Source organism: Fukomys damarensis, unplaced genomic scaffold (assembly GCF_012274545.1).
Source record: "Fukomys damarensis isolate Sample0158 unplaced genomic scaffold, DMR_v1.0_HiC HiC_scaffold_13, whole genome shotgun sequence".
NCBI classification, from domain to species: domain Eukaryota; kingdom Metazoa; phylum Chordata; class Mammalia; order Rodentia; family Bathyergidae; genus Fukomys; species Fukomys damarensis.
This window is the reverse complement of record NW_022900925.1, coordinates 16,899,259-16,918,158: the sequence shown is the minus strand read 5'-3', so window position 1 is coordinate 16,918,158 and position 18,900 is coordinate 16,899,259. Positions and strand designations below refer to the sequence as shown.

Sequence of the window (18,900 nt, the reverse complement as noted above, 5' to 3'; positions counted from 1 at the left end):
CTTGCTTCCATTCTTAAACCAGAAATTGATCACTTTCTTAGTAGTGATGTATCTTGCCTACCCAACATTTATTTGAGAGAACCACCATTCTCCTTAAATAATTCTTCATCAATATCCATCTCCTCTAAATTTGGAATGCCTCAAAGCTGCTCCCAGATTTTGCAGTGGTCTTCTGTATTATTTTAGTTCTATAGTTTCTTTAATCAAGGGAATCCCTTATATTTTTCAGGGAACCTCAAAATTTCTAAGTACTTCATAATTTCCAGAATTCATATCCTTATATTTAAAGAATGCACACATAACCTTTCCTGTGATTTCTGGAGGTTTGTGTTAGGGAAAAGATGTAGATAAGTATTCTCAGTCCACCATTTTGGTCTTGGTTTATATCTCCATCCTGTATTTAAAAAGTGAAAACATGAGAGAGGCTGGAAATATAAGGGTGGGAAGAAATATATTTAAATATACATGTTTGCTAGACTGTCTTAATTGCCTACAGAGGACGTGTTTCTCCATGTTTGCATGCTGTATATTCTGTAGCAGAAAGAAATCACTTGATATCGAAGAAATCTGGTGCAACCCTGACAATCAAGAAAAAATATTCATTGTAATGTCATTTTCTTTTGCCAGTGATTGGTTTTGGAATGGAAATTATGATTATGACACTTTCATAATTAGTGTCGATGAAATATGAAGGGAAGTCTTTGACTGGACAGTCTGGGATTTTTCTCCTCTTGAATAGTAAAACAAAACCTCAAGAAGAGAAAGTCCCTTTGTCCCCAATTATTCTTTTTTCTAAAAGTGATCTCTAGAGCTGTAAAAGCCGTTGTGTGATGATGAGGCACAAGTGCAAAAAATGAATGAAGAGCAAAACAGTGTAGTTACTTAATGAAATCACTGATCTGCTGAATGACTTCTGATGTCTTTATGGTCCAACTGACTGTTGTCACACTTTGTGGCACTTTCAGCCATTTTCAGATATTCTAATATACCATGTAAATGGACATAAAACTTTAAAAAATAATATTCTAGGGTCATATATATTAAAATATATATTTCTAAATTCTTTTACTATTTCTTATATTTCTTCTTTTCCCCCTCAGAATTAAATCTAGAGGAGCAGCTGAAAACCTTGAAAGGTTTGACAATGGACTTGAACACTGAAGTCCCAGGGAATATGGTAATTAGAAAACCTGGAAGAGTAACTTTTAATTTAGATGAAATTAAACCGAAACCAAAGATAGAGCAACCATGGAAGAAAAATCTTTTTGAAAGAGTAGAGGCAAGAGCCCAGGCAATGCAGCAGAAAATAGATAAGGATAATCTGAAGAAAGAATTAGAAAAAAAATCTGAAAAAAAACTCCCTAGGGATAATTTGGCTAAAGAGTGGTTTAATACTGAAAACACAGCACTGAGTACTCGTACGTATTTGCTTGACAAACTTCTACCCACCTTAGTTCCTGGAATGGAAAAAATGTTAACGCAGCGAGAAAAGAAGCTTTTGACCAAAGCTGATAGTCCAACCAAGTTTGATTCAATCAATCATTTGGGAGAAAGCTTAATGAGAAATAATCCTAATTATATCAAAGACCCTGGAATGTCTGGATACCAGAGGGTGATGAGAGATGTCACAGAAGACCTGAAGATGTATGTTCCGGACACTATTTGTAACAGGTACAATTTGTTGTTTTTTCAATTACTCTATGTACTTACATTGACAAGCTGGTAGAACAATAATGGAGAACACAAACAGGACTTAAAAAAAGTTATTTTATAGTTTTTCAGAACATATTAGTCAAGCTGCTATTGTGTACTTCAGCATATAATACATAAGTTCTTTGTATTCATGGATTTAACTGTCTCATGATTCCAAGTATATATTTCTTCTTTTTCTTCACATATGCCAGGCAAGCCCTCTACTACTAAGCTACATACCAGCTCTGTATATTTATTTCTGTATTTGTTTATCTGCCTACACTGGAAAATAAGCTGTGTGAGAGTTGAGACTTCCTAAAAACTTTACTTTCCAAGTAGGAAATATATTAGCCTGACTCAAAAAACAAAATGTATAAAAAGTTATACAGTGGAAAGTTTCCCTCCCATTCTTTTTCTTCATCCATCTGCTCCTCTATCTCTGACATAGACAACTAATGTTCTTAGTTTTCATGCATCTTTACAGAGTGTCTTTAAGTATAAATAACAAATGCAAATGTGAATTCTTAATTTTTTTCCTTTTACACAAAAACATGTAATAAGAATCATGGATATACCCCGTTTTCTATTTGCCATATATCTTTTGTCAGGCAGAACATTTTTTATTTCTATGTAGTGAATTTAACTTATGACGTCTGAATTTTAAGTCACGGTTACATTTGAAAATATTTTCTTCTGGAAGTATTATGATTTTTTATTTTAAATATTGCTTCACTTGAAATTTGTCCTAAAATGTTAGGTATAGATCTACCTTTACCTTTTTCAAATGGCTACTTGGTGGTCCCACTGATTTGAGATTAATCTTACTATTAAGCTCCTGTGTATTTTACAGTGTATTTCTGGCTTTTTCTTATTCCATTGGTGTTTTTCCCTTTCTGCAGTGGAGTAGCATAACATTAATTATTGAGGCTCATAAGTATGTTTTGATTAATTTGACACTGCTGGTGGCCACTATTGTTTTCCTGATGTCTCCTGCCTAATCTAGTGTTTACTTTTAAAAACTGAACTGTAGGATTAAATTGCCTACTTAAAAACATAATGTGAGGACAGCAAACCAAAATCTTAAGGAGAAAAAAATTTTTAAAAATTTTTGGTAGTACTGGAGATTGAACCCAGGGCCTCTGCACTAAACTACATCTTCAGCCCTTTAAAAAATTTTTTTGAAACAGGGTCTCACTAAGTCACTAAGTTGCCCAGGTTGGGCTTGAACTTGCAGTTGTCTTGCCTCAACCTCCCCAAGTGCCAGGATTATAGCTATGCATCTTCATGGTGTCTTGGTTACTTTCTTAGAGCCACATGACAGAGGAGAATTGCTCATGGCATGACAAGCAGGAAGCAGAGAGCAATTGAGGGAGGAGTGAGGAAAATGTACCCTTCCAGGCCATGCCCAGTGACTCACCTCCATCCTGGCTTCACCTTCCAACATCACACTTAGCTATGAATTCATAGGTGTCCTAATCCACAGATGAGTATCACCCCCATGACCCAGTCACCTCCCCAGACTCCAGCTATGAGCACGTGAGGCTTTGGGGGGACATCTAGATATAAACCATAACATTCTGGCACACAACAGTGAGACCAGCCAACTCTGAACTGAAACCTGTACAAACTGTGAGCTAAAATAAACTTTTCCTCCTTTAATTGACAAGTGTTGGGTATTTTGTTCCAGTAAAGAGAAAAGTAACTAAGACACTTGGCTCCTTAGAAAAATTTTTATAGAAATCCGATTTTATTGTGCTCAACTACTTGTCTAACTTGCCTAGTGAGCACAAGGGCCTGGAATTGATGCCCAACATCACAAAAAATTAAACTCAATAAAAAAATCTAGTTAGATACATTAATTAACTTAGGAAATGAACATCTTTAATAATGACAAGTGTTTCTATATAAGAAAATGTATCTTTTTATTTGCTTCTCTTGTTTTGGATCCATCAGTGTTGTCTTAAGTTTTTGTATAGATTTTGCATCGGTCTTGTCAGATTTGATACTAGTTATTTTATAATATTTTTCTGCTATTGTGAGTTGGACTTTTTCATTCATTACATTTTCTGTCTAGATGTAGTCTGAAGAAATAAAAGCTATTTTTTTTTTCTTTAGACAGGGTCTCACTATGTAGTTCCAGCTGGCCTTGAACTCACTATGTAGCCCAGGCTGGCCTTGAACTCACTACAACCTTCCTGCCCCAGCCTCTAGAGTACTGGGATTACTGATGTGCGCCACCATGCTGGGCCAAAAGCTATTACTTTATTGAGCTCTTTTCATTGATTTATTGGGTTTTCTGGGGAAACAATCATATTGTTTGCCAATAATAGTAGTTTTTCTTCTTTTTCAATTTTTATACTTCTAACAACTTTCTCTTACCTAATTGCATTGGCTGTTATCTCAAATATAATGTTAAATAATGGTGGTGATGTGGACATTCTAGTCTTATTTACTACCTTAATAGAAGTGCAAATGCTTCTTGTGTCACTGCTTCCCCATAGTAGCTTCTTTTATATATTAGTCCTACTCTGTTTGGATGCGGAAAACATTTTATCACAATAAAAATTTATTTATGGTTAGAGGATGTAGCTTCGTAGTCATGGTTGCCTTGCATGTGCTAGGCCCTAGATCTGACCCTCAGTACTGAAAAAAAAAAGTGATTTCAAGACTGGGCCAGGTTCTACCGCCTGCCTCAAAAGCACAAGGTCCTGAGTTTGATCCCTAATACTAAAACAAAACAAACAAACAAAAAAAAAAAACAAAAAAAAAAAACAAAAAAAAAAAACAAAAAAAAAAAACAAAAAAAAAAAACAAAAAAAAAAAACAAAAAAAAAAAACAAGACTTATTGTTGACTCTGTTAGAAGCCTTTTTAACACCTATAGAGATGATCATTTGGTTTTCGCCTTAGGTCTATTAATGAGGAATTTTATTTATAGATACTTAATATTGAATTATGATGGAATTCTTGAAATAAATCCCACTTGGATGCTATGTATTTGGTTACATGGAAATGTGCTTTCTGCTAGTAGGACAGAATAAATATTTCTCTTCTAATTAAATAATTTAAAATGTTATATATATTATATCTGTATCTATATATGTGCTTATCTACTAATAGATACTGCCAGTTTCAGCAAATGAAAATAATATTTCCCCCTTTGAGAAAAGGTTCTTATTTATGTCATTGGGGATTGAAACAAAGGCCTCTGCACTGAGCTACATCCCCAGCCCTTAAAAAAATTTTTTTTGTTTTAATTTTGAGACAGGGTATTGCTAAATCAACTTGCCCAGGCTGCAAACTTATGATCTCCTGCTCAAGCCTCCTGCTTTAGTCTGCCAGGAATCCAGGCATGCAGCATCACACCTAGCTCTTTCTTGAGCATAATTATAGATGCAAAGATTTTCATACATATTTAGAGTATTTTAATCAGTTATATTCACTCTTTCTTTTGAATGCTCAAATTGTGCCAACTTTGGATCCTGTGTTCTAATATTATTCCTTTAGTCTGTGAAAGAAATTTTATGTATTTTTTGTTAAGGATTTCTGGCTTCATTTAATTAGGGTCACTAATCTGGATGATAGAAATGCTCATAAATATGACACTGCCATTACTTCTAGGCCCTTCAGGACTGAGTAATCTAATTTTTATTTAATCTTAATAAGATTTATTATATATTACACACACTCTCCATTTCTCAATTAAATGACAGGCATTCCTTAGTATAAAATATTTGTATAAAATATTAGTTCCATCTCCTTTTAAGAACTCTAATAAATGGAAATATTTCTATATAAATTTTATACATTTGTATTTTTAAATTTTAGTTCTAAAAAGCATGCTTCAAAACCAGAGCTACAGAGCATACACATAAGGGAAATTATATTTACATTAGCTTTAGTATATATTGCAGAAAGATGCTGACTGAATAAATTAGAATATAATGAATAAGTTGGAATATAAAAATTCAGTTTAGCCTATCAGCAAGCCAAGGCTTCTCTTTAATTTCCACAATAGCATCCATGAGGATCTAACTTTTTCATTGACCACAAAGGAAATCACTAAAAAATGTTTACTTCCTTGACTCAAATATTGGAGGACATAAGAAATAATTTTTTTAAAGTTCATATTTATCATATCATATAAAATATGATGTTTCAGGGATTTTACCTAATCTAATTGATTTTATGTTTGAATTTGTTTTTTTCTTACACTGAATTTTCATTCTAACATCATTGATGTAACTACTGATTTGCTTTATTCTACAATTTATATGAAAAGCTTCAAAATAATAATGCCAGCAAGCCTGCTAACTAATAATAAAAATACCGAATTAAGTTGTAGGTTTATCTGAAAATTTTGTCCTTAGAATATATATAAAGACACAAAACTAAAGAAACCAGGGTTCAATTCCTTTATGCCAGAGAAAATCTTTTTTAACCATGACTCAAAACCATGAAAATATCAATAAATTTGATTCTATAAAAGCCAAAAGCTTTTTGCCTGGCAAATCGAGTCATGATTACTCAGTTCTGCTGATGTAGTGCAAAAGCAGCTATAGGCACTATGTAAATAAGTAAATCTGGCTGTGTTTCAATTAAACTATTTATGATTACCGAAATTTGAATTTCATATAACCTTCACATGATACAAAATATTACTCTTCTTTTGACTTTAAAAATTAGTATAAGAATATAGCAACCATTCTTAGTTTTTGAACCATACAAATCAGTCATTGGGCTGGATTTGGTGTGCTGACTCCTGGTTTAAATGATATCTATTAGATGCCTTCAGATATTTTAAAAAGTGCATTTTAAATTTCAGAACCTCTTCCCAAATCTATATTTTCTTTCTAGTATACAGACCTATACTAAAATTTATAGCAGAGCCTAACATTCTTCGTAATTCTTTTTAGTTTTCTTCCTACAGAATAAACAAATAATTAGAAACCTTACTATAGTAATTCTTTTTTTTTTCTGGGGACCCAGAGCCTTGTACATGCTAGGCAAGCATTGTACCACTGAGCTATGCCTCAAACTCTTAATAATTCTTTTGGAATTGTGTGCATATATTGCTCTGGAATAAATAATATACATGTACACAAATATTTTTATATATTTTGTTTTATATGTTTTATAAAATTGTTTTATAAATTTTTATTTTCAATTGAAATAGTGCTTCTAAGTGTCTAATTGCCTATCAGTGACATCAGAATCAGCTGGGATGGTTGGTTAAAAGTGTAGATTCCATACATGAGTCCCTGAGTTCAGTCTTTATCACTGAAAAGTGCAGGTTCCTAGAATATCTTTCAGATCTTCCGAGTCAGAACCTCTAGAAATGCATTTAAAACAAGTTCCACAGGATGTTTTTATGCACACTAAAGTTTCAAAACCAAAATTAAAAAGAAACCATTTAAGGGAGTTTTTGTAGTAGTGAAAACTCCCATCAGCATGCAGGAAATGATGTCATTAAATTTACTAAGTAACATAAATTTCTGCTTACCACCTGTTTTTTTCAGAGCAACATACAATATTAGACTGCATTTAGATCCTTTTCCTTAAAAAATATTTACAATTTAGGAATTGGTGTCAAGGCAGTAAGCAGATATACTGACAAACTCTCCTGTGAGAGAGATTCTTAACTATCAATTGATACATAAAACTAGGCATTTATTAATAAGAATAACAATGGGCACATCAGGACTCTGCTCTAGGTTCCATTGCCAACCAATGACACGACACAAGAGGATTAAGTTCCTTTGCTGATATTTCTTGAACTGAAAGTTTGAATACTTAGGGGTATTTGAGGCTTGATAATAGCCTTAATTTTTATTGGAGCAACACTGCTGTAGGAATTTCATGAAAGAATTAAATAATAAAAGATTATTTATTTGCCTGGATTGTTAGGATTAGGGCTTTGTTTTTTGTGGCAAAAATTGAGATCTATATGTGAACAGATGACACTGTCAGGCAGAATATTCAGAAATCCTAAGAACGTTTTACAACATTGTGTTCTGCTATCAAGGGCTACTACTTAAAGCTTGTATAGGTAGCAATTTTAGTAAAAAATAATCCTTTAAAATTTTTTAAACTAAATCATTGTTTATGCCAGCCTCAATCCATTGTAGAGCCTTTGAGAAGTCCAGTCACTTTAGGAATGAGCATTTTCCTTATTTATATTTAATAAAAAAGGAAACAAAATTGTTATTTAGTTTGTCAAAACTTAATCTTCTGGTGTTAATGGTGACTCAGCTTGATCCAAAAAGTTTTCATCTGTCTGCTTTCCAGAACAAAAAGAGATTTATTCATCTCTGTTTGGTATCTCACAACAGTAGGTAAAGAATACACTCCTTACATATTTGGAGCAGTTTTCAGAGTGGTAGTTCATTAATTGGAAAATACAACATCACTATTATTTGTAGGTTTTAGTTGTAAAATATAATCCACTAACTTTCATTGGGGTTCCCCAAAGAAAAGTATAGAATTAAAATGAAATTTAATTCTTACATGAATTTTGTACAATTGTGAAGTAAGTTAGGTTTGTTATCATTTGCTTTTCTTGTTTTATTCTTTCCTTTTCGAGTCTTTTTTTTTTTCTTTTTCTGGTACCGGGATCAAACTTAGGACCTTGTGCTTGCCAGGCAGGCACAGCACCACTGAGCTACATCCCCAGGCCCACTTTGAGTATCTTTTAAAAGTATCTTTTCTTTCTGATTCTAATTCCTCCAGTACTTAGAAATGCATATTTGAAAAGTGCTTATCACCTGATGGTGAACTGATAATGAAGAATATTTGCTCTTAAAATAAGATTACAAACTTTTAATAGCCTGATTATTATGGTTATAACATATTTATGTATGTGTTAAATTTTGTAAAATTAGAAGTCAGAAATGTCAGTTTTACTGCATAATTTCAATAAAGAATTTTAAATAATAAAAAAGGAAAGATTATTGGTGCTAGAATTTCAGACTATTCCAGGGAATTAGAGTCTTGTACTATTCAAGTCCTCCCTTTTCTTCCCCAGTCCTGACACATAAGATCTAGAATAAAAGTTCAAATGAGCCAGTAAGTAGATCTAAGAGAACCCACATAAAAGCTTGAATCTTTTCCTGTGGGATGCAGACCCAGTTCTGACTTGGAAGTAATCTCTGGACCTTGCATCTGTTGATAATTTTGTGATAATTAAGGGGTGCCGCACCTTAAGATACTTTATGAGCATTTTTTCCAGTGGCTCCTCTTTATTAGCCTTATATATTAATAATGGAACATTTAGTTTAAGAAGAGAGAATCAAAGAAAGATAGTCCTAAGAATCACTTTCTCTACCACAGCTACATAGAAGAGTAAGTCAGTGTAAATGCTCAAACATTAAGAATATACAAACCAAGTAAAATATAAAAGGGACTTTTATGTAAATGGACCTTTTTGTTTGTCTGTTTGTTTGCTGGTACCAGGATGGAACTCCAGGCCTTATGCTTGTGAAGCAGGCAACAGAACCACTGAGCTAAATTCCCGGCCCTGGACCTTTTTTTTTTTTTCGCTATAATTCCCTGCAGATTAACTCATGACAGTCTTCAAGGAACTCATTTAAACTATATTCCAAAGTCAATTGTGTATGTTTCTGTTGAAATGTAGGATTGCAAAGGGTTCTAAGATTTTCTTTGAAGCACTATATGTACTTGCATTTTGTATTTAAAATGAAAAAACTCAAAAGATCTAACTCATCCTTTCAAAGTGCTAGTACTAGGTCTTGATAAGGCAAAGGTTATGTTTCATCCTTGCTATGGATTTCCTCTGTTAGGAGACAGTGGCTTCCTAGACAGTTGTATGCACATACTTCACAACAGCTGCCACCCTTTTACTGAGCCAAACCCTTGTGCTTACATTATGCCAGGAAATCCTGCAGGTGCACCTCTGTACAGGTGATATTAGTCACCATTCAATCTGATATGAATATCTGATATTATCAATTCAGTAAAGCAGATTACCTGTATGCTCAAATGGAGTGAGTAGATTAGAGAAATACTTAGTATTGTGTTGGAATAACTTATACTTACTGGTATGTGGTAGGACTTTATTCAAACAAGTTCTAATTTTATTGAGCCCAAAGCATAATAATTTACACACATTGACTAGTTTATTATTCATCTCCAATTGATACTCTGGTGTGTGTGTGTGTGTGTGTGTGTGTGTGTGTGTGTCCTGTAATTTAATACTTAGAAATTCAACTGCAAGTTCTAATTTAGTCCACCCACTCAGAGAAGCTGCATTCTTCATGTACATCAGTTTTACTGTCCCACACAGACCAACTAATCAGAATCACCAGCCAAATGTCCTCTTCTGGAATAAAAAATACCAGTTTTCTGTGTCTAAAAGATCTTTCTTCTCACTTTTCTAACTGGTTAATTTTTCCTTTCCCTTCAAGAATCAGCTCAGATATTACTTCCTCTGGAGTATCTTCTGTCACATCTGGTCTGGATAAAGTACTCTTTCTATATATTTCTTAGTTACCTACAAGCTCATATCAGCCCTCAATGTAAAATAATGTAATTGTTATTTACCTCTCCATTACCTCTTTGATATTTATATGGTACCAATATTTGCTTTGTTTTTTTGAGGTAGGGTCTGGCTATGTAGTTCAGGCTGTCCTTGAATTCACTATGTATCCCAGGCTGACCTCAAACTCACAGCAATCCTCCTGCCTCAGCCTCTCAAGTGCTGAGATTACAATATACCAGTATTTGAATTTATGCATGTGCTTGATGAATTGAAGCTCAACAAATGTTTTCAGATAAATGAATTTATAACTTGAGCTTATTGAGGAATCTTTACTCAATCAATATTTATTGCGTAACTATTGAATACTTATTGTTGAGTTACATTAAGTGAAAAATACAAAACTTGGTTCTTACCCTGAAGAACCTACTCAGTCTAGTTGTAGAAACACAACTAAAATATTGCCAAATTTATCAAAACATTTGTCTGTCTGTTCACTTCACTTCTCTTAAATTTTTTGACCTGTTCCATCTGACTCTTGTGCCACGCTTCCTCCAATAAGTGATACTTACTAATCCCAGAATGTTCTTCATGGTTTTAGACCCAGTAGAAAGATTGCAATCTTTGTCTTAATTCTTAGCAATAGTCAATGGTGATGATCATTTCCTTCTTGAAATCCTTTCTTCCTTCTCTTCTATGATATTATAATTTTATTTCTACTTCTCTGATAATTCCTTCTCAGTGTCTTTTGCTGGCTCATTCTCTCTTACTTGTTCAAATATTAAAATTCCTTAAGACTTGATACTAGGTCTTACTCTCCTATCATTCTGTAATCATCCCTGAGAGTTCTCATTCCACACCTGACCCCAGTTTCAGTCTATATATACCTCTATGACCTTTAGATTTATATATTTAGCTCAAGTATCTTCCTCAACTTCAATATACCAGTATATCCAACTGTCTATTCAAATTTTGCACTTTGATGTTTCATAACACCTCAGTTTCAACAAGTTTCAAAGTTGTCTTTATGTGGTTGTCCATCCATCTGGAGATTTAAGGCAAACATGAGGAATTAACTTTCACTTTCTCACTGTTTATTTCTAGGCAGTTATTGGGTCCTGGTGATTTTGCTTCTTTGAATTTTCAAACTTCTTCATTTCTGACCTTTCACTACTGCTTTCATTCTAGTCTAAGCTACTATCCCTCATATACACTCATGTAATAGTCTTCTAATTGATACATTTCCATCTACTCTTGTTCTCTTCCAGCCCATTCTTTATCTGTAATTGGAGTGATTTTTCAAAAAGATAATCTTATGTTGTTCCCCAACATGAAAACTTACAATTTGAATCCCTTTATTTCTAGAACAAAAATTCAAAGCCCTTAACTGGGCTTGTAAGACTTACTTTGTCTGACCTGGGACCTGGCTCTTACTTCTCTCTTTATAGTCTACCCTCCAGGCACATACTAAGTACTAGGGATCAAGCCCAGGAGTTGTTTACCACTGAGCTGCATATCCAGCCCCTTTTATTTGTTATTTTGAGACAGGGTCTCCCTAAATTGCCTGGGTTGGGCTCAAACTTGTGATTCTCCTACCTCAGCCTCCCTCAGCGCTGAGATTACAAGCATGTGCCACCATGCCCACTAATTTCAGTTCTTTAAACATCTTATACTTCTTCCCACCTCAGAGTCTTTATATATGTCATTCCTTTAGACTAAATCGTTCTTCTCTTTACCTTATTCTGTCAGTCCTTCAGAGTTTAACTCAAATAGCACTACACTGTGAAACTTGATTGTACTTTTCCTTATGTGCTCTCATAGTATCCTGTGTTCCTCCTTCATTACATTGGTTGCAATTGTACTTTTTCTCTGCTGTAATGTAAGCAGAACTTTATCTGTCATATTTACCATTGAACCCTCACCATTAAACACCATATCTTATGAGTGATGCTCAATAAATATATGTTAAACAAACAAAATTTCCAATCCGATTTCTGCTTCAGGATGCAATTTTTCTTTTGTAAAACTTTTTTTTAGATTTTTGATGGTTTAGATAATAAGATTCTTATGAAATACAGTGAACCCTTGTGTTATAACCCACTTGACATACGAACAATTTGAGTTATGACCAGAATTTTAGTTTTAACTTATGAGCAAAGTCTTGCATTACGACCTGAATGCTGGCCCCTTGTGCTTCCAGATGGTCTCAGATACAGATTTAACCCTTAAAGAGTTCTGGAAGGAATATTACAATGTCCTTTCCTGTGTAGGATTAATTGAGAAATCCTGGGCTAATGTCTCTCTAAAGACATTGAGATCTGCCTGAATACAGGAGAGAGACTTTGAAGGCTTTGTAGAGGAGCCTGAGCCTTCAGTTGACCATCTTGAGTTACAACCAGCCCTCTCAAATGAATTTAGTTTGTGAGTCAAGGGTCCACTGTACATCTTAATGCTTGATGTCTGAATGAAGGTTATATCAGTTCACACATTCCTTAATTTGGAGTAATTAAATGTTTTATTTTGAAATCTATGAAATTAGTCATCAGTATTTAATGAGGATATTATGGTAAATGTTCTTCATCATTTTATAAAATTTCAAATAAGACTAATTACTCAAATATTGATCAATGAGCTACTTAGATTTTTCTTAAGTCATTACATGTTATATTAGGAGAGTCATTGTATAATAAGATATGTTGAATAAATCAGAAGAAAACAAGAAGTGAATATGATAATTAGGTATATACATGTCATATATATGGATTTTTATAGAACTAATCATCAAAAAAATAGTACAGCGTTGCTCTGGGAATAGCAAAAAGTCCATTTTAGCTTTGTAAAACTAAAACCACCAAAGTTTAAACAAATCAGGACTGAGTTCATTAACTTAGTAGGTAGATAAGGGAATATACACTGAATAATTTAGGGAGGGGGAAAATTCAAGATTTTAATTATTAAGAGAAAAGTTTTAAATTGTTTTGATTATTATATAAGTGAAAATGATCACTGTGTAGGACAAAGTGAGTCCATACATAGTTCTTCACATAACTGATAAAACAAGTCCTGTAGTGCAGCAGTCAAAAAGTCTTCAGTTAGGTCTGGTAATGGTCTGGTGTGCTGACATTAAGTTCATGGTAAGTTATTCACCTAAGTGTGATGGAATTAGTTTTGGTGAAATATAACCTTTAATTTTTTTTCAGTATTGGGGATTTTACTCAACATTCAGTTTTGATATAATCTAGGCAGACACTGTTATAAGTGAAATATTTTTCTTGTACAGTTTGAATGGATGGATAAAATTTGGTTTGTTACAGCTAGGGTGGGTAAGAGAGTTTTCTTCTTCTCTTTAATTAGATAGATTTACAGGGTACTTTAAAAAATATCTCAAAATACTTATTCCTACGGGGAAACTTTTATTGGTTATCTTTTTCTACATTTCAAAATATCCTCAAACTTAGTAGTTTAAAATAATACTAGGTATTTGCTCATGATTTTGTGGATCAGTAACTTTGGGGTGAGTTCATGGCTCATTTCTGCTTCACATGGTATAAATTAGACTCACTCGTACACTGCAGTAAGATGACAGTTAATGACCTTAATTGCTTTTCTAATAATTGGCTATGTGCAAGAGAGCTAACTGGATCGTCATCCCACAGGCTAGCATAGGCTTATTTCCAAGTTATAGTGGAAAGGCTTCCAAGTTCTGAAAGAAAAGGCACATCCCAATGAACAAGCACTTTTCAACTTTCTGCCTGCATCCTGTCTGCTCAGGGCCCATTGTAAGTCACATGGCTGCAGGCAGGTTAAAGGGAGGCAGAAATAGACTCCACCTCTTAGGGGAGGAAGTGCAAAATTGCATTGCATACAAAAAGACATACATACAGGAATGTGAAGACTTTGTGGCCAACCTATCATTCTGTAATTTCCCTCCCTTTCAGTCCCCTTAAGTAGAGATTTATGTTTAGAATCTAGTTGTAGGTTATATCTGTCCTATACTGCCCAAAGTTAAGAATTTTGTATGCTGTAGAATTCTGTTGATTGACATAAACATCCTCATGAAATAATTCAGGTTACAGAACACAAAATTACTCATTTATGGAATAAGTGACACAATTGATTTAAAATCCATTTAGATTATATTTAGAAGCTTATATACAATGGCTCTGAAGCACAAAGCTAGATTTTATGTCTAAATATGGCCATCAGTAAGTGGGAGGAAATGATGTGTGAGCTGAGTGGAGACCTAAAGCATGTGGAAGATCTAGTCAGGCAGAAAAAATATTTGAAGCAGTGAAAATATGATAGAAAGCCAATTTTGTGAATCCATTTTTGTGTCACATGAGAATATTGAAGAGTGCTTATTAACACTGCATGGTTTACTTATCTGTTCTGTTCTACCATTGGATTCTAAGCATTATTTTGTTTTGTTTTTTTCCGGTGGTGGTGGTGGGGATTGAATTGAACCCAGGGCCTTTACACTGAGCTGCATCTCCAGCCTGTTTTTAAATTTTTTATTTTAAGGCAGGGCCTCCCTAAGTTGATAAGTTGGCCAAGCAGGGCTGGCCTGGAACTTTCCATCCTCCTGTCTCAGCCTCCCAGAGTGCTAGGATTAAAAGTGTGCACAGCCATGCCCAGCAGTAGCTAAGCTTTATAATGGCAGAACCCATAGTAAGTACTCCATAAGTACCACCTTGTGCTGGTGGCACCACTGAGCTAAATCCCCTGCCCAAGGGGGAGTATTTTGATGGGAATTAATGGCAATATATCTTTTACTATAACATTTAAAATTTCGACATTCCCCATGTTCTTTATCATGCCTCATACTCCTATGCAAATTTCTCAAAAGTCTAATTAAAAGCATCAGAATGACCTGGGACACTTTTTATAAATGAGTCTTCCAAACTTCTTCCATAGTTTTGGGGTCAGCAGACTTCTCTATAGCCAGAGAAGAGACAGGGTCATGGCATTAAAACTTTAATGCATCAACCTTGTCTTTAGATTATGTAGGGCAGATTGTAGGGCTATTCTTACTACTTTTTCAATTGTAATTTACAATTTATAATTGTATATTTTTATGAGATATAGTGTGATGCTATGTTATACACATACAATGTAGAAAATCAAATCAAGCTAATTAACATATCCATTTCTCAAATCGGTATTTCATTGAGATGAGAATATTTGAAATTTATAGTCTTAGCAATTTTGAAATATAAAATATAATATTAATTATATTACTATGCATTATTATATTTTTCTTTTGAAGATATATTCCTTGTGTCTGAGATTTTATACCCCTTGACCATTATCTTCTCATTTCCCCTATCTCTAACCTCTATAACCACCATTCTGTGCTTATTTTATATTCCACATATACATTCACATATATTATATTTGTCTTTTCTGTGCCTGGCTATTTCACTTAGCATAATTCTTCAGTTCTATCCATATCATCACAATATACAGAATTTTCTTCCTTTTTATTGCTGTACATTATCTCTTATGTTTTTATACCACATTTTAATTCTCTATTCATCTGTTGGTGGCCACTAAGATTGATTCCATAACTTGGCCATTATAAATAAGGAGGTACTGAGATATCAATTTTACGTAATGATCTTTTTGGTAAATACCCAAATCTGAGATTTCAGGATCATATGGTAATTCTATCTTTAGGGTTTTTTGTTTTGTTGCTTGTTTTTGATACTGGGAATCAAATTTGGGCCTTTGTGCTTGTGAGGTGGGCAATGGCACCAATGAACTAAATCCTTGGCCCTATCTTTAATTTTTTGAGGAAACTCCATACAGTTTGTTATAATTACTGTGCTAATTTACATTCCTACCAATATTTGGGAAATATAGCATTTAGTTGGGTAAAATAAGTACTACTTCTATAAAAAGTCAACAGTGTAGAAAGCAGCATAAGATAAACTCCAAATTCAATAGGTTCTACAGGGAAAGAGGACACACACACTACATGCTTACATGAAGAAAGATTTCATGGAGAAAAGATAGGTATAAAGTTTAAATGAGTCTCTGAGCTCTTGTATTCTGGAATTTGAACAATATGAATCAAATCCAAGAGTTTAACTTGGCCTGTTTTCTATCTTTGTATCTTTCAGAGTATCCAAGTTAAAGGAGGATGTTAAACAGAAAAGACAACAAAGAGACTACCTACACACAGTCAAAGTCAAGGTGGCTGACATGCGGAAACAGGCTTTGCAGGAACAGTTTGATGAATGGATTCTAGACCCTAAAGGACTGATTCCTATAGCAGTGGTAAGAAACAGGGGTATATGTGAAGGGTAGTTGAGTTAGTAGTAAGAGGGAAATTTCTAGAATTGCTAGAATAATGAGAAGAATAATAGAATTCTCCTTTGAAATTTTTAGTACTGAATTGTCAATTCTTGACCTGTCTAGTTCATGAGAATTGATTCCTTCAATTTTCACACACACACACACACACACACACACACACACACACACACACACACACAATTCTAGCTAGATTTCTAAAACCTTGATTCTGGTGAAGGTTCCAAATAAATTTCATTTGTTTTGTTGTATTTTGTGCTACCGCTTCTGTGACACCTATGGGGCCATATCTCTTAACTCTAAGGAAAGAGTGTACTCTAATAATTAAATATTTTTCTCTTAGGTGTTTATAGATTTCAAAATATTTAATTGTTAGATACAATGCTACACATATTTCAATTTAGGGTGAATAATTAAAAATAGACCATGAAGATAAGCCACAAACCAGAAGGAAACAGTACCAAGACATAGCTGATAAGGGTCTGTTACCCAAAACATACAAAGAATTCTTAAAATTTAACAATAAAAATAATTAATAGCCCTACTAAAAGGGCAAAAGATTTGAACAGACAACACCAAAGACGATAAACAGGAGCCACGCCTTCTCCCACCCCAGCCGCCATTGCTCCAGTGCCAGGAAGGTAGCTGCACGGATGCCCCTGAACCCCCATAACTCCCCTTACCCCCCCCACATACTCTCAGACCTCCTGATTGTGGCAGTCTTTGGACCCAACTCTGCAGAGGCAGAGGTGGTCATAAAGGGTATTTTTCTGAGTTCCCAACTTTGAACGTCTTTAAAGAAAGGGGCGTGGGAAACCTGTAGTAGAACGGTGTGGAGTTCAACCATTCAGAAAGTTGGGGAACTCAATCTGGGCCTTGCAGCCCGAGGTCTCTGCATCATGGGGTTCAGCCATCAGCTAACTGAGATCAGGGGTCTTGCATCCTCGCTCTGTCTGAGCCATTAAATGGTAAATATACTATATTGAAATTTTGTTCACTGCAGACATGTTCTGGAGTGCTTCTTGATTTCAATTTAATTCAAATGATTTAAGGGTGATAGACTAGTGACTACCACAGGTGGTCAGTTTCCAAGTTGGGCTTGATCTTAATGTGTTGCTGATTGTATCAGTTGGGATAAAGCATTGCGCTTGATTTGATGAGCTGTTTCTCTGATGTTATGAAGATGAGAATGTCTGTGGGTCATTAGAGACACAGAAGCTAGGGAGCAACTATATCAGGAAGATTTGGGTTATAACCCAGAGATTAAACCAAGGACAGTCTGACAACAAAAATAAAAATGAGAAAATACTTAAGCAAGACACAAAGACAGACTTCCAGCTCACCAATGGCAAAGAGTAGGGCAAATGAGGATGAAAAGGCCGATAGTGAACCACCAGGACACCCTGAACTCAAAACACAGGAAGTAACAAAAGAGATCAATCAAGCTCTAGAAAAATTCAAAGCAGAAATAATTTCCCAGATAACCATAGAGATAGTGAGCAAAATGGAAGTCATGATTCAAGACTCTAGAGCAGAAGCTGACAAAAAAATAGATGAGCTCAGGACCATGATAGAAGCCATGAAGGCCCAGCATAAGAAAGAAATGGAAAAAATAAATGCCCAACATAGGAAAGAAATAGAATCCATAAAACAGATTAAGACAGATATCCAGGAGATTAAAAACTCTATCGAAAGTGTATACAACAGAGTAAAAGATTGCGAAGATAGAATCTCAGCTGTAGAAGATAGGATAGCAGTGACCGTGAAAAGAGAGGTCTCTTAAAAACAGTAGAGGATCATGAGAAATCGATCCAACAACTCCTAGATGATGCAAAGAAGAATAACATAAGACTGATAGGAATCCATGAAGTAACAGAAGAAAATACAAATGACTTTAAAAAGCTGTTCACAGAATTAATGACAGAAAACTTCCCAAACAGAGGGGAAGAATTTGACATTCAGATAACTGAGGCATATAGGACCCCAACTAGCTACAATCAAAAAAAATCTACACCTAGACATATAATAATCAAGATCCCAGAAACCCAACAGAAGAACAAAATACTACAAGCCGTAAGAGAAAAGAAACAAATCACATGCAAAGGAAAGCTCATCAGAATCACAGCAGACTTTTCAACACAAACCCTTGGGGCAAGGAGAACCTAGAATGAGATATTTCAAGTACTAAAAGAGAACAACCTCCAGCCCAGACTGATGTATCCTGCAAAACTCTCTTTCAAAATGGATGGGCAAATAAGGCACTTCCACGACAAAGAACACCTGAGAAACTACATGAATACCAAACCAGCACTACAAGCAATTCTAAACAAGATCCTAGAAAAAGACAATGAAGACAACACCATGAGGCCCAACAGAACAAATCAAATAGGCAAGGCAAGA

General features: G+C 34.5%; 1 protein-coding gene across 12 annotated transcripts in view; it reads left to right on the top strand.

The window, feature by feature from the left end:
• The window catches only part of Efcab5 (EF-hand calcium binding domain 5), a 128,083-nt gene that overhangs the window by 31,301 nt on the left and 77,882 nt on the right, over positions 1-18,900 (top strand). For 9 of the 12 annotated variants that reach the window (XM_010642228.1, XM_010642232.3, XM_033762866.1 and 6 more), the window contains 2 exons: positions 1,101-1,671; positions 16,308-16,464. In XM_010642228.1, the coding sequence (XP_010640530.1) occupies positions 1,101-1,671; positions 16,308-16,464 (728 nt within the window). The remainder of the gene's footprint in view (positions 1-1,100; positions 1,672-16,307; positions 16,465-18,900) is intronic. The other 3 variants (XM_019210372.1, XM_010642237.1, XM_033762867.1) reach the window with 2 other exon arrangements.